Here is a 15,795-nt window from a genome sequence, read left to right as displayed (position 1 = left end):
AAAGCATGACAGAAAGATAAAAGAAATTTTGTAAGACGCTTCTTTTTGATAACGACATGATTAGGATTACAGCATACTTAATTGAACTTCAATGAAAATTCCTATAATTTTTCTATGGTCTATAACTCAAATTTTAGTATTGAAATATAATTTAAAATATAATTTTCTCTTTTTTAATTCAGAATAGTTGATCTTATTTATTATTCTATGAATTAATTTCATTTTAAATCAAGAAGTATATCACATACTTTTCGTCTTTGATAATTACCATTATTTTTTATTTGGATACAATAATAATCAACAATGATGATCAACAAAATTTTTAAAATTTCGTAGTATTATTTGCATTATTGTGCCAAGTCTAATCCAACCCCTTTCCCCAACCCATACCATTACCCATCCGATGGTGTTCATGTGGTCCGCACGGACTATTACGGCCATTACCCATCCTTGATCTTCGGCTTTGGATTGACTTGCGCTCTTATTGCCCCACCAAACGCTGCAAAATGAAAATGAAAATGAAAATGATATCGAGATCGGTGTACGTACCGGCGCAGTTAGCTTCACACTTCCAACTGCCTCCACTGGGATTCCCGCTGCATTGGCCACGTAGATGGATTCGGACGAATTCTTGGCTTTTTGTAGGGCCGACTGCGATTAGTACATGTGGCGTGGCGTCCTGCTCCAGAATCTAGGATCAGCCTTGAAACTACCACTGGAGGAAACCATCGAGGTGTCCCTGTAAGAATTTCTGAATGGAATCCTTGGAGAAATTTTTGAAGAATTTCTTGGAAGTACTTCCGGAGAACTCTCAAATGATGGCATTTTTGGAAAAACCCTATTGGACTGGAATGTTTTAAAAAATGTCTGAAGGAATTCCTAGAACTCGTGGAGCATTTTCTAGAGAAACTCCGGGAGGAAACCCTGGAGGAAAGCGTTTCTAGCATATAAGTACTTTTATGTTCAAAGTAAGTCACAGTAACTGTGAAAGAATCACAGGATGTATTCCTGAAAGAACCGCAGGATGAACTTCTGAAGAAATTCCTTTGCAGGAGCTGCATGGGGTATTCTTGATTCCGGATTAAATCTGTGGATAAACTCCTTAAAGATTTATCGGAGATAATTGTGGAAGAATTCCTGGATGACTTCTTGAAGAATTTCCTGACTCCTGTAACTCTCTAAAACTATCTTAAAGTATTCCAATACAAATCGCTGGAGAAATTCCTCTAGGCACCCTACAAATAATTCAAAAAGTCTTCAGGTAATTCTGGAAAAAAATCCTCAGAAAATATGATGGACGGATTTCTGAAATTTCTGACCCGTGAAAAATTTTTTGAAAAGATCCCGAGAAGAATTTCTGCATGAATTACTACAGGAATTCCCGGAGCAATCCTTGGAAAAGCTCCTAGAGGAATTCCAGCAGGTATATCTGGAGTAAACTCTTTAGGAATCCCTAAAGGAATTTCTGAAAGCATATCTAGAGCAATCCCTGGATGAATTTCTGGAGGAATCCTTAGAGCAGTTATGCGAGGAATCTCTGAAGAATTTTCTGAGGAATTCTCTTGAGGAATTCCTGGAGGAACTCGCAGACAAATTTCTGGTGGAATCTCTAGAGGAACTCTTGGAGAAATCCCAGCCCCAGAAGAAATTCCTGGAGAAATCCCTGAAGTAATTCCTAGACGAATCTCTGGAGGAGCTTCTGGACAAATTCCTAGTGGAATCCCTGGAGAAATTGTTAGAAGGGATTTCTGAAAGTATATCTGGAGGAATTCCTGGAGAAATCGCGCTGGAGGAATTGTTGGAGGAATCCCTGGATGTGTTTCTGAAGGACTGGGGAGGATTTCCTAGAGGCATCGCCGATATTCCTGGATGAATGCCTGGAGCAATCCCTGGATGAATTCCTAGATGAGTTCCTGGTGAAATCTCAAGAGAAATTCTGGGGGGACTTCTGACAGAATTCCCGGAGCAATCCTTAGATGAATTCCTAGCGAAATCCCCGGATGAATTCGTGGAGGAATTTCTACAGGAATACGTAGAGGAATTCCAAAAGAAATTCCTGGAGGAAATCCTGAAGAAATTCCTGCAGGATTCCCTAGAGGTATTCTGGGAGGAATCCCTGGAGAAATTTCTAAAGAAATTCTGGGAGAATTCTTGAAAAAATCCCTGAAGAAATTCCTGGAAGATTCTCTAAAGTAATTTCTGGAAGAACCTCAGGAGGAATGCCTGGAGGAACTTCTAGATAAATTCCTGGTGGAATCCCAGGAGGAATTCCTGGAGAAATCCCTAGAGGAGTTCTTGGGGATACTCCGTGGAACTATTCCAGGAAAAATCCCTGAACTAATTCCTGGAAGAATCTCCAGAGGAATTCCTGGAGAAATTTCTGAAGAAATTCCTACAGGAATTACTTGAGGAATCATTGGAGGAATCTCTGGAAAAATCCTTAGAGAAATCCCTGAAGGAATTTCCGGAGGAATCCCTGGAGGAGAAATTTGTGGAAAAAAATCCTGGAAGGAACCTTGAAAGAATTCCTAAAATAATTTCTGAAGAAATCCCTGGGGGATTTCCTGGAGAAATTCCCGAAGAAACACCTGGAGTAATTCCTGGAGGAATTCTTGGTGGAACTCTAGGAGGAACTTCAGGAGGAACTCCTGGAGAAACTCCTGGAAGAACACTTGGAATAGTTCCTGGATAAATTCGGGGAGGCATTCCTGAATTTCTGAAGGAATCCTTGAAGGATTTTTTGGTGAAATTGGCTTAGTAATTTCTGAAGGAATTCTTGGTTGAATTTCTGAAGGAATATTTGGGGCGTTCCTGAATGAAATCCTGAAGGAATCCATATTGAAATCCCTGGAAGAAATCTTACTGGAATATCTGGAGGAAACCCCGAAGAAATTCCTGGAGACATGCCTGTAGGAATTCCTGGAGTAATCTCTAGAGAAATTCCTTGAGATATATCTACAGAAATTCCTGGAGAAATCCCTGCATAAATTCCATGAGGAATGCCTGGACAAACCGCTAGAGAACATTCCTGGAGGATTTCCTTGAAGAATCACTGGAGCACTTTCAGGAGGTATCTCGGGAGGAACTCGTAGAAGAAACTCTAGAGGAATTTCTGGACGAATCTCTGTAGGAATATTTAGAGGAATCCCTGGAAGAATTCCTGTAGAAATTTCTTGAGAAATCCCTTGGGAAATTCCTGGAGGAATCACAGGAAGAATTCCTGAAGTAATCCTAGGAGCAATTCCTGAGGGAATTCCAGGATGAACTAAAGAAATCGCTGAAATTCCTGAAAAAATCCCTAAGGATTTCTCAAAAGAGTTCGTTGAGGGACTCTTAGAGGAATCCCTTTAGCAGATCCTGAAGAAACCTCAGAAGGAATCTCGGAAGCAATTTCAAGAGGAATTCCCTACGCAGTTCTTGGAGGACATCTTGGATTAATTTCTGCGGGAGGAATCACATGAAGAATTTCTGAAGATATCCAAAGAGCAATTTCTGAGGGAATTCCACAGGAGGTACTGAAGAAATCGCTGAAATTCATGATGGATTTCTAAAAAGAGTTCGTTGAGGGACTCTTGGAGGAATCCCTGTAGCAGATCCTGAAGAAACCCCAGGAGGAATCTCGGAAGCAATCCCAAGAGGAATTGCTAGGGGAATCTCTTAACAGTTCTTGGAGGACATCTTGGATTAATTCCTGGAGGAGTTTCTAAAACAATTCCAGGAGAAATTCCTGCAGGCATTCCACGAAGAGTTCTTGGAGGTATTTTTAAAATAATCCCTGAAGTTGTTCCTGAAAGAATCACAGAAGAAATTCCCGGGTGAATCCCTGGAGCAATTTCTGGAGAAACCCCATGAGGAATCCTGGAAGCCTGGAATTCCCTAGGGAGTCTCATTAATTTTTGAATAATCTCTAGTAAAATTTTCTGAAAGACATTTCTGCTCTCAATACTTGATAAAGCGTTTTTATCGGGTCTGTGTCATTTGGCATAAGGCCGTTTGGCATAATAAAGAAGGATGCATTTCGATTATGCCAAATGTCTTCATGCCAAGTGACCTTCTGCCAAACGACCTTATGCCAAATGTCCCGCTCCCGTTTTTATCCAAGGTCCTTTGAATCATGACTGGAAGTTACTAATCAATCTTTCCCCACTTGCAGAGGTCCAGCCGGGTACGACCGCACCCGGAACGCCGTCATCGGTAACAAAGACTTCGAGCTGACCTACCTGGAGGAGGCGTACACCAGCGAGCACTGGTTGGTCCGGATCTACCGGGTCAAGAAACCGCACGAGTTCAACCGGCCAGCCCTGAAGGCGGACGAACGGGTCGTCCCGGCCGGCGACTTTGTGTCGCGGAAAACCTCCAAGCGGAGGAAAGGTCTCATCAAGAACCGTCCGGTCGTGGTGAAAGGAAAGCGGAACAAGTAAATCAGCCCCTGAACCACCAATGATCCTACCTACATACAACTACTCCTACCAATTCCTCCCCTCAACAACAACTATTGAATACCTAATCTGACTGAGCGAACGAGCGGAACCAGGTGCGTGGACGGTATGTCTTTCCGTGTGATTTCGTAGGGTCTTGTGTGTAGAAAGTCGGTTATTTGTTTAGTTTTTAGGTACTAACGACATTACCATCTTTGCTGCTACTGCAATGCCGGGGCACGGGGAAATCGTTTGGCGCACTGCCCATTTGTCATGAAGATCGTTGACTAAGTGGATTTACTGGTTTTATTGAGGTTTCGAAGTTATCCGCAACACCACTCGTCGCCGTTGTTGTAACTACGATCATTACAACTGTAACAGATTCCGTGTTGATCTCTGGTAACACTGTAGGCTACATGTTGATGCCGTGGCCAAATTATAGGCGTTAAAACCTTAACGAATCCTCAACAAAACCAGAAAATTCACTTGAGTGGGGTTAGCACAATCCCTTTTGGCATGACCGAAGATGCCAAACGGATCATACCGAACCGAACGATAGATACCTAAGTAGCAAAAGCAAAAGTACCCCTCTCATGTGTTGATTTTTAAGAAACGGGCAGTGCATTTAGGAATCCTACTTTCGACATTTCGTTTGTGTTATTTTTAAGAAATTTGGTAGGCACTTTTTTCGTTTGCCTCACAATGTTCAGGAAAAAAAAACAATCGGCTAACCTAGTTGTACCGTGGAAGAGAAGAGAAAAAGCCAAATTATATGATCATAATCGTAAAGAAGAAAAAAAACAGAATTGGTGATACACTCCTACGCAACCTTATTGATCTATTGATTTGTTCCCAGGTGACTATACTGCATATCACCACAATCACACTAGTAAAAACTTAAATTTTTAGAAATACAAACCATAATCGAATCGCGTTAACCTAGGTTAATCACAAACACTGCAATCCACTTTGCGACGCACCACGTTTGTTTTAGTTTTGGAAGAAATCTGGAAGTTTGTCTTTCACACCGAACAGCAGTATGCGTTCCGAATTCTATTGGATCTGTATGTCCGGATATGAAGTTCGGTTAGCATATAGCAAAGCACAGTTTGTTGCACACCCAGAACTTTTCGTGGAAGTGGATTTAGTTCTTTGATAAAAAAAATCTCTGAAAACCTCCCAAGGTTCACACAGGCAATGATATGCATGCATACAGGTACGTCACTGTGAACAATGGGCGAGGAAAACCTAAAATACGCGTAGGTACGGACGGGAGTGAATGTGAAAACACAGTACATTACAGAAACTAAGCGATTGCGCGATGGCGAATATAAACAATAATAGAAACAAATGGCACAGTTTCAGTGAAAACAAACACCGGTCGCGTTTCACTATATCCGAACAGTCAAATAATGTTTTCAATCCAATTTACACGTTTCCTTGAGCTAGTGAGCGCGGCGAGTTGTGCGTTTTTTACTACGTATTCTATAACAGGTTATGGGCCCAAAACGTTAAATTGCGACACGTCGTACCCTACTCTGATAGATTTGTCATATTGTCGGGTCATCCACCGATAATCTTTCATATCTTCATAGCTATTGGCGATCCAGGATCTCGTCTTTCCCAGCAACCTTACTATCAGCTCATATGTTGAAGCTAACTTCATCTAGTGTTGATGGCTCCACTCCACTGCTTGACCGTCATCAACTATCTTAACTCTCTTGCTTGGTACCTTACCGGTCAGACTAAGGCCTGAGTGTCCTCTGCTGTACATAGGAGTCGTCTCCATTCTACTCGTTCCATGGCTACGTGTCACCAGTTCCGCACTCTCCGAAGGGTCCGCCAATCGTCCTCCACTTGATCGACCCACCTAGCTCGTTTTGTACCACGACTCCCGAATACCATTTTAGTCGGGTTGCTATCCGACATCCTGATGACGTGACCCGCCCACCGTAGCCACTCGATTTTCGCGGTGTGGACGATGGTTGGTTCTCTCGGCAGCTGAAGCAGTTCGTGGTTTATTCGCCATCTGCACTCCGCCGTCGATGGTACGTGTTAACACCTTCCGTTCGAAAACTCCAAGAGCGCGTTGGTCCCTTGCACGTAGAGTCCATGCTTCGCGCCCATGGAGGGCTACCGGTCTAATCAGCGTTCTGTAGATAGTTAACTTCGTGTGACGGCGTTCAATCGTAGAGTTCTGTGGGGTCCAAAGTAAGCCACAATGCGTATCTCATTTCTCTGCTGGTGTCGTTGTCGGCGGTCACCCGAGTAGACAAATTCTTCAACCGTAGGCTTCCATGCTCGCCTGTCCTGGTCTCAGTACACGCTCGTGATCCTGGGTGAGCTTGAGTCCGGTCGGGTGTCAACTGCCACATACACCAAACCACCAATCAAGCTTGAGTACTGGTGATTGTTCGACAGCTTCTCATTCTCCTCCTTTTGTTGCAAGTGGCCAGGGTCCAAAGGAATCTTCGACGACTTCGCCTCGGTCAACCCGAACAGCTCGTCGAAGTCCGTCTCGAATTTCTGGGAGCATCATTGCGCAACCAGCCTGGCCTTGAACTGCGATACGTTGCCATAATCGTCAACCTTGCGCTTGAAAATCCACTTACTGCCTACGGGTTTGCGATCAGCGAGCAGATTCGCCAACTTACAGGTACCGTGCATCTTCAGCGACTTGATTTCTTTATCAATCGAACTGGTTTCTGTCCCCTCGCGCTCCTAGATGAACGCCGGAGTGGCGTCTTTTCTTCTTCACTTCCGTTGCCATGGCAAACATCGTCATCGAGCACATCTTCACACGGCGAGTCGTTGGATGAGGAATCGAACTCGTACTCCTCCTGAACCGATACATCATCATCGTCGGATTGGTCTTCCACAGCTGGTTGTTTTTTTTTTCCTTCTAAACCATAGGGGGAAAAAAAAAAAAAACAGACACCCTAACATGCAGGCAGGGATTGGCGGCATGCACCGTGCGGTGCGAAAAAAGCGTGTGTTTCACACAATCGCAAGTGCTCGTCTCCCGTTTTGCCGAGAGACAAGAGACGTATGAGTGAGAGCTTTCGTAATTGTGCGAGAGACAATCGCAGCACTAGCTCTACGGCGCACGGTGCTTGGACTGTGCTTGTCTCCAAACAGAAAAAAATCAATTAATAAATTAATTGAAGAGTTTGTGTTTTCGGCAAAGTTGTTAAGCTTGTCAAGGGCTGACAAGTGATGGGTCGTTTGATTCGAAATTTTTCCAATCATGCGTAGTATCGAGCCAAGTGTAAAGCACGGAGACAAGCACCGAGAGAGTGCATACGACAGAGCGTGAGAGACAGGAGAGCTCCAGCGCGCGGCAAAGTAAGCGAGCAACACACAACCGATTGCGCGTACTCGTCTCCTTCTAGTTTGTTGTGCTGTCTCGTAGCAGAGTGTGCGGCACGTAAAGAGTTTTGAGTCGCACCCTATCCCTATGCAGGTTAGGGTAGTGTGGGGTTAAGGCCGTCTTCAACAACACTAGCAAAAGCCAGGACTATTCTCTCCTCGACCCACTAAAACTCATTACTATGGTCGCCAAACCCTGCGTCTCTCCGGAACCACCATGAAGGTATTGCTTCAGAGAGGGGCTAGTGCATATCGCACCCACAAGGTTAGCTGCGTAGCCTAGCAGCAACGAACATCGATGACTATGTCGGAGAGCATCCGACCACAGAATGATTCGACCTCCACACGACCTTGCCTGAACGTACCTCCAAATTTCTTGATCCGGGTGGTGGGGTAGAAAACAACGCTTGACTATATTCTCCTCGCAGTCATCCACCATTCGCATGTGACCGAGCTCCAGATATTCAGTCATGAAGTCGCTGTACTGCTTCCGAAGCCGCTCATCCTTGGACAACCTTCGTTCTACCGCTCGCAGCCGTCTCAGAGCAATATCCTTCGATTCACCGATTTCCGCCAAAACTTCGGGGTTCTTGGGGAGGGTGACCGTGTATCGTCCGTCCGATTCCCGCTTGACTGTCCGTTCGTAGTTCTCCTCGCAGTGCGCTTCTTCTGGAGAGAATTTGCTGACGGCTCCCACTTCCTCGCAGGACCAAAACCGTGCCATTAGTTCCTCCAGATCGTCCGAGACTGCCATATTGCAAGTGTACTTGGTACCCTGACTTGCTGTAGTGATTTCGCCTGTCACTATCCACCCAAATACGGACTCGGTCAGCACAGGTAAACCCTTTCCAAGTTGGATTTCCCTTCCGGTTGGGAGGAAGCTGAAAAAAGCTTGGATCCCTAACACCAAGTCGACCTTTCTTGACCGGAAAAACTCCGGATCCGCTAATTCGATGTCTACCGGTATATCCCATCCATTTGCCTGAACTGTAGAGGTTGGTAGGCAAGCTGTGACCTTCGGTAGAACGAGAAATTCCATCGATCGAGCGTACGACGAATTTCGAGACTTGACGACCGCCTTGATCTTGCGAGATGCCTTAGTGCTTGATTGTCCGATGCCCATAATCGAAATGTCCGTCGTTTTAACCGCTACCTTCATCGTCTGGTAAAGATTCTCGGTGATGAAGTTGCATTCCGACCCTGAATCCAGTAGCGCTCGTGCTGGATAGCGAGAACCTTGGTCGTCTTCGATCACTACGACTGCTGTAGCTAGGAGAACCTGAGATGAGACGCACTGTGCCGCGTTGGACGAAGTAGATTCAACCGCTGAGGCATTCGCTGCCTTCGAATTCGCACCTGTGCCGTCCTGCTTAGCGCTATCTCCCAGATTCGACTTTCCTGATAATCCTTGGCTACCGTTAGCGTCTCCTGCCTTGAAGCACAGCAAGGAGTGGTGTCGTGCCTTACAATACCGACAAGAGAACTTCGATGCACACTCTCGAGCAAGATGACCACGTTTGAGGCAATTGCGGCAGAGCGATTGAGCCCGCAGTAGGGACTCTCGACTGGACAATGACATCTTCAGAAAGGCTGGACAAATGTGGAGTCCATGAATCTCCGAACACGACGGACACTTAGCGTTGTTCGACTGTACGGCGTTGTTGCTGACCTTCGCTGAGAACGGTTTCCGTTTCGGTAGTAGGGAATGGTCGATCTTCGTTTCTACCTTCGCTGGTAGAGCTTCGAGAATTTGTATTCTCCGCTGTAGAAATTCCAGCAGATCCTTCACAGTGTCCTGCTGCTTCGTAGACGAATGTTCTTCCCACCCGCGTCGTGTGGTAGGATCGAGACGAGAACTTAGAAGTTGCACCAGCAGCAGATCCTTGTAATCCGCTGGCTGGATAATTTGGTCCAGCGTTTGAATCACACGGTCGAATCCATCAACCAATTTGTGGAGATCCGTGGCTGATTCCTTGATGAGCGACGGCAATTTGATTATCGCTTGCACCTGCTTCTTTTTAAGAAGCTTGTTGTTGTTATAGCGTTTTAGCAACGTCTGCCAAGCAACCTGGTAATTGTCTCTTGTGATCTTTAGCGGATCGATCAGTGCCTTTGCCTCACCCGCCAGGCATCCCTTCAGATAGTGAAATTTCTCCACTGCTGGTAGATCGGGTTTTTCGTGAATCAGGGAAGTGTAAAGATCCCTGAAACTCAACCAATCGTCGATGTTGCCATCAAAACATTGAAGCTTGATTTGAGGCAGCCGAACGTGGTCCATCATGCCATGTAGCGTCTCCAGGATGAAGCGTTTGGTTATGAGTGGCATCGCTCTGAAACGCTTGAGTCTTCTCCACTAGAAACGATTTCGCATCGTAGTAGCGGTTCTCCATTTCCACTTGGCTGGTCTGAAGGCTTTCTTGTTCCTCGAAATCTTCGTGCGCTTCGATTTCCCAAACAGTTTCACTAATCTGTACCCATAGCGTATCTAACTTCTCAAGGCGGACATTGATTTGAGCAGCGGTAGTATCATCTTTGAAGTTTTTAACGAATACGCAAATATTACTTAAAGATAACTTGAGTCCCTTCAGTTTTGTAGTCAACGACTTCAGGGAATCCGCACTCCTCGTGACGGGTTTCGACATGGTTGCTTGCCTTACGCAACCGGAGCTCAGACGAAACTCGGTGATCCGGCAGTATCCTCCACTCGCAGTATGGTTGAATCGATTGTGAATCCAAATTCGAGAGAAAACGCAGATGTAGTATGCAAATTTGTTTGCTTCGGCTAGACATATACTGTTCAGCTCACCTATGAGAAGAAACAGCGGCGCTACCGAAGCCAGAGCAGCAAACTCCGATTTGGTTCACCTTAACGTACGGTCAGTTGTCTCAGGTTTCGATTCAAGTCAGCAATGCGTAGGAGTGGAAAACCCAATAATGTAGTATGCAAATTTGAAACTTCGGCTAGACATATACTGTTCGCCTCACCTATGAAACTACAGCGTGCAATTGTAGCCGAGTCCAAATTGCATCCAAATGTCCAAAATCGTCACAAATTTCCAATGTCGTGGGTGGTACAGTGTGAAATCGCCTCAATTTAATTCAATTCCAGTGCAGCGGAGAAGAAACAACCAATGTAGATATACAAAAATGCCTGCTTTGGCAGGGCATATACTTAGTCTCACCTGGAGAACTAAAGATGGCGCTGAACGAATTAGCTTCAGTCCGAAAACCAACGAAAAACCTCAGGGATTGCGTCCATAAATGAGTTGACTCGCAACAGTCCAATTGGCATCGAAAGGGTTGAAATTTATTTAGGTGTGTAGAATCACAAAACCAGCTTCGGCTGGGCATATACTATAAGGTGTATTTACCTGACCGAAAAGGCCGTTCTGCAATGCCCGAGCCTGGAAGCAACCTTGGAATCGTCCTTCTCGAAGTCGCAATTGGTCGTCCGTCCGCAAGTCGTCACCTTCGGTGTTACAATCACTCGTCGCGTCGTTGCAGCATGCACAGATTTGAAACCGTCCAGAACTAGTTCTTCGCGAACCAATTCACCGTTCGGTAGTGTTCGTTGAACGATGATCCTCACAGCGGCCGACGTTGCATGCACAGGTCGCAGCACATCGACATCACGTTCGTCAATTCGCAGTCCGGTTGATTAACGACGATCCAGCCACACAAGAGATCGAAGGGTTGGCGTTAGTAGGGAATATGGCTCATGCTTCGGCTAAACATATACTAGATTTGTTCTAACATACCTGACCGGTAGTAGAACAACGCTCCGGTTATTCTACGATCCTGTAGACGATCGAAAAACAGCTAGCCGAATCCAGATTCTCACTCGGTTGGTTTGGTTGGTTGGCTGATCCCAGTTGATGGCGAATAGCTTGGCGCGAATCCTTTGGGCAGTGGTCGAGTTGGTTGGAGGATCCTATTGGATTGGTGGACGATGGCGGTTGGACCCTTTCACACGATCTTGAATGGCCGAAGGATCTTTTGAAGACGGCTTGAGATGGCGACTTCTTCCTTTCAAGCCCCCTAGGATGGCGCTTGATCTATTCAGGATACTGTTGTATGGCGGGTGTCCTTTGTCCAACGAAGGGCCAGATCAAACAATTATCTAATATTTGGATCAATCATGTCGTAAATCGAGTAATGTTTAATTGCATTAATGATTGAAGCTTAGGCTCCCATGCCCCACTGGCCAGATAACTGGGTTTAGCAAACTTAGCATTATATGTGGCAACACTCTAAGCGGCATGATGGAACCGTGCCTAAGCGCGCTAAGTGTTATTAGACCACTAATGTAGTTGCATTTAGTGGGTGATGAGGTACAAAAGTAACATTACAGCGTGCTTAATCGTTTTTGTAGCACTCAAAAATACTCGATATACTACAGCTTGAACCTATATTAGAAGATCGTTCGAAGCGTACAAAACATGATTTTAATCCTGATTCATATCCAATGATACAATGGTACACAAATGATTGCACACAATAAGTTTGTAAAATATGGTCTACACAAGCTTCTAAATACTTTGAATGGATTTTGAAATATTCGGATCGCTCTTGTCATAGTCCAAGTAACGTCTAATTGCATTAATGGTTGAAGCTTAGGCTCCCATGCCCCACCAGCCAGATAACTGGGTTTAGCAAACTTAGCATTATATGTGGCAACACTCTAAGCGGCATGATGGAACCGTGCCTAAGCGCGCTAAGTATTATTAGACCACTAATGAAGTTGCATTTAGTGGGTGATGAGGTACGAAAGTAACATTACAGCGTGCTTCACCATTATTGTAGCACTTAAAGACACTTGATGGACTGCAGTTTGGCGAACAAGCATACAAGTGTGTCAAATTTGATAGTTAATCTATGGAAAAATCATCAAATTTAACTCAAATGCATACATGCACCCCAGACTTAAAGAGTGAACCTATATTTGAAGACCCATCTAAGACCAACAATAACGGCGGCTACTATTCGAGCGATCCGCGCAGCGCTACCATTTTGACTTAACCACCCTTTTCCACACCGGTAGCAATCAAATTAGTCACCCTGATTCGTATCGGGAGGGCTGTCATATTCCCATAGAATTTTTAGCAGCGCAACTGTTCCGCTACTATATTTGGTCACCCACCCATAGCGCTACTATTTTGCGAGCGCATCCAGCAGCGACCGGTAAAGTTTGCTGCAATGATGGAGGGCTGCCAAACGGGGTATAGAAGCGCACCGTTAAAGGTGCTCTAAGCGTCCAAACGCAAATGATGATTCTAAAAGTCGAGCTAAAGGTATCTAGCACAATTATTGGTAAATATAATTCGTTCAGGATATTATACTTTATCATACTGCTCTAAGATCAGAGCAAATTTTAGCTACTAATGGGTCCACTATTGGTTAAAATACCCTAGAATAATACATATTCAAAATGCTACAGATGATCCGCTTCTAACTTCATCATAACTTACCATTGAATATCACTATATTTGAAATGCTACCGATTGAACCTGCTATTGCGACATCCTTCAGGATTCGTTCGCACCACAGAAAATCATTCGTAAGTCGCGCTGACATAGCGGTATAGGGAATTAAGTTTTAAATGCTTATAAAAAGTTTATGATATTTTTTATCGAAAAGATTAATGTAAAAAGTTAGAATATTGATAAGTTATATTATCGTCGCACCACCAAATCGAAGTCGTCGCTAGAAGCACATGCGAAGTTGCAGCTGCGAAGTAAATTTGAATCTATTTTTTTCTGTTGCGCATCATTAAGCTAATTAAGAACAACAATATGCACTAATCCAAATTGAGTTGCGACATCTCTAAGTAGGTTAAAAATCAATTTTCGCACGTTCGATCACTTTGTATTTCGACCAAAAGCATAATACCATAAACTCGACCATAAACATAACTTTTGGAATTCAATAGTGTCAGAATATGTGTTGATCATTTAGATAATGCGCTATAATCTTTTTAGAAGCGTTTAAAACTTAATTCTGTATACTCCGCCAGAAACGCTTCACTCACACGGCCTACTGCTGGGCGGGTACCTGTACAAGGGCACTGTTGGACAAGACGACAAGCAGATCACGCTGGATATTCAGACGACGTACCTTTCGATGATTTAGTACTTCATGGGCGAAGGACTGACGCGGTTGATGGAGGTTGTCCAGAGGAACATCACGGTGGTTATGCAGCGGTACAATCTGAAGCAGCAGCCAACGCTAGCGGATGCCGAGACCTTGTTTTGCTCCAAGAGATGTCGTTGAATAACGACGAGCAAAGTCTCACGAAGAACATCGCTACACCCTGCCTCAGGAAGTGAACCGAAGCGACATCCTCAGCCGAATGTACGATGAAACGCTGGACATGCTGGAGAGTGCCGAGGTGGTGGACGTTTTCCTGTCGAACGTTGCCAACGCTGTAGTTTACTCCAAGGCTTACTCTACTAGTGTGAGATTCGCAACGCTCGAGCGTTCTCCGGTTCTGCGTCGTCTGCAATGTAATAGCTTTGCTTCAGATCCAGGCTCTGTCGCTACTCGCTAGATCTCTTCACAGCTGCTTCGACGGTGTGCCGTTTGCGCTCTGCCAGGGGAAAACTGCATGTGTAACACATCTGCTGCTCGCACGTCTGCAATAAATAAAGATTCAGCGTTTACGTTTGTTCGAGGTGCAGCGGGGAGTACAATTTTCCTTGCTCACGACAGTTCCAGAAGCAGCTAGAGTACACAATATGCGGGGTACTGAATAAAGAATCTTACCCAACAGACTCCTGAAATCATCTGCAGGATCTTTTGCATGCGGCGCTTTGCAGAATGGATTCGGTCATAGTGACCAGACTGGAGCCAATTTTGTGCAACGCCGGAAGCCACTGAAACGTACTGTATGGTATAGATGGTTTAATCAAGATTATTATTACTATCATTTGTAAATAAATATGATAATTACCTTTCAAAGTGATGAAACGAGTGCTGCTTTTTGCTTTTTTTCTGTTGCGACTTGCGCTCTAACTCACGCAACAACAAACACGCTTAAAATTCATAACACAAACGCATGTGAAAGTTACACAAAATCGGCCTAATCCCATGACACTCATCGTGTGCCATGGAGTTCGGTGTGAAACTTAATGATAACAGTGGAATCTACTGTATGCCCACAGAAAACACTGTAACAATGAAATCTAATGTTGATCTATTGTAATCGTTACGGCAAAATAAATTTTAAAATGTCCTCTACAATACATATACCATAGAAATCATTGTTAACATAAGAATCTATTGTTTTTATATAGTTTGGCCAATAGATTCAATGGTTCATTTTTATACGGGTTTGCTGGACGTTGTTGGCGCGAAGTGGTCGAAGTGTCGAGTTTCGACCGATCCGTGGTCTGGCGGTTGTGGAGAATCCGGCTCGAAGGACCAGTTTATGTCGGAGAGCACCCGACCGAAGTAGTGTTCGACCTCCACACGACCTTCACCAGAACGTACCTTCAATTTCCTTCGTCCAATCCAATCATGCAGCCTCCGTATTCCGACTCTTATCCTGGCCCGTATCCTTCCTTAGTTCCTTGTCATCGGTACACCTTCCTCTTCGCATGCAGTAAATAACACCACAGGTTCACACGAAAACACTTTATTACAAAAACTACACCTTTTTTATTCCAACTTAAATTACGAACATTTATTCTTAAACTAAACACATAACAAATTAAAATCGGGCAAGGGTTCGCCCCTTGCGACTGATCGCGACGACGTACTGAGGATCAATGTCAACTAAACTACTCAAATCCTCTCTGCTCTCGCTGACCGTCGATGACCATCCACTCCGTTGTGGTAGTGGACCGTACCGTTGTCCACGTCCATGTGAAGCGGTTCACTACTACGGCAGCAGTAGAAAGAGTAGCGCAAATACGACTTCGGATTGCCTGAACGCGGCGAGTATGTTCAGTCGTTGGCTGCGTCCGTACGGTGTCAAGGAACTAAGGAAGGATACGGGCCAGGATAAGAG

The 15,795-nt window shown here is 44.7% G+C and overlaps 2 protein-coding genes and 1 long non-coding RNA gene across 3 annotated transcripts in view; 1 reads left to right on the top strand and 2 right to left on the bottom strand.

Annotated features, from left to right (window-relative positions):
- LOC109417026 (dolichyl-diphosphooligosaccharide--protein glycosyltransferase subunit STT3B) overlaps nucleotides 1-5,779 on the top strand; it is a 30,697-nt gene extending 24,918 nt beyond the window's left edge. Inside the window, exon 6 of the mRNA XM_019691152.3 lies at nucleotides 4,154-5,779. Coding sequence (XP_019546697.1) covers nucleotides 4,154-4,421 — 268 coding nt within the window. The 3' untranslated portion in view covers nucleotides 4,422-5,779. The remainder of the gene's footprint in view (nucleotides 1-4,153) is intronic.
- Nucleotides 5,780-6,734: 955 nt separating this feature from the next.
- On the bottom strand, nucleotides 6,735-10,113 carry LOC134284160 (uncharacterized). Its single transcript, XM_062842531.1, has 4 exons — nucleotides 8,082-10,113; nucleotides 7,196-7,299; nucleotides 6,990-7,139; nucleotides 6,735-6,944 (listed from the first exon to the last, which is right to left on the bottom strand). The coding sequence occupies exons 1-4, from the start codon at nucleotides 10,111-10,113 to the stop codon at nucleotides 6,735-6,737; spliced, it is 2,496 nt and encodes an 831-aa protein (XP_062698515.1).
- Nucleotides 10,114-10,284: 171 nt separating this feature from the next.
- On the bottom strand, nucleotides 10,285-14,941 carry LOC115266998 (uncharacterized). The gene is made up of 3 exons (XR_009996779.1): nucleotides 14,737-14,941; nucleotides 14,550-14,669; nucleotides 10,285-14,419 (listed from the first exon to the last, which is right to left on the bottom strand). It is a non-coding gene; the product is annotated as an uncharacterized LOC115266998 (long non-coding RNA).
- Nucleotides 14,942-15,795: the final 854 nt, after the last annotated feature.

Source organism: Aedes albopictus, chromosome 1 (genome assembly GCF_035046485.1).
Source record: "Aedes albopictus strain Foshan chromosome 1, AalbF5, whole genome shotgun sequence".
Classification (NCBI taxonomy): Eukaryota; Metazoa; Arthropoda; class Insecta; order Diptera; family Culicidae; genus Aedes; species Aedes albopictus.
This window is presented reverse-complemented; position numbering and strand designations above follow the sequence as displayed.

Bases quoted from the DNA above. Each gene is read 5' to 3' on its own strand.
- LOC134284160 (XM_062842531.1), bottom strand. From the start codon at position 10,113: ATGCCACTCATAACCAAACGCTTCATCCTGGAGACGCTACATGGCATG. The intron at 7,300-8,081 runs GTTCGTTGCTGC...AAAAACAACCAG, and splicing joins TCTCCGACATAGTCATCGAT to CTGTGGAAGACCAATCCGAC. The intron at 6,945-6,989 runs GTATCGCAGTTC...TGATGCTCCCAG, and splicing joins AGGTTGACGATTATGGCAAC to AAATTCGAGACGGACTTCGA.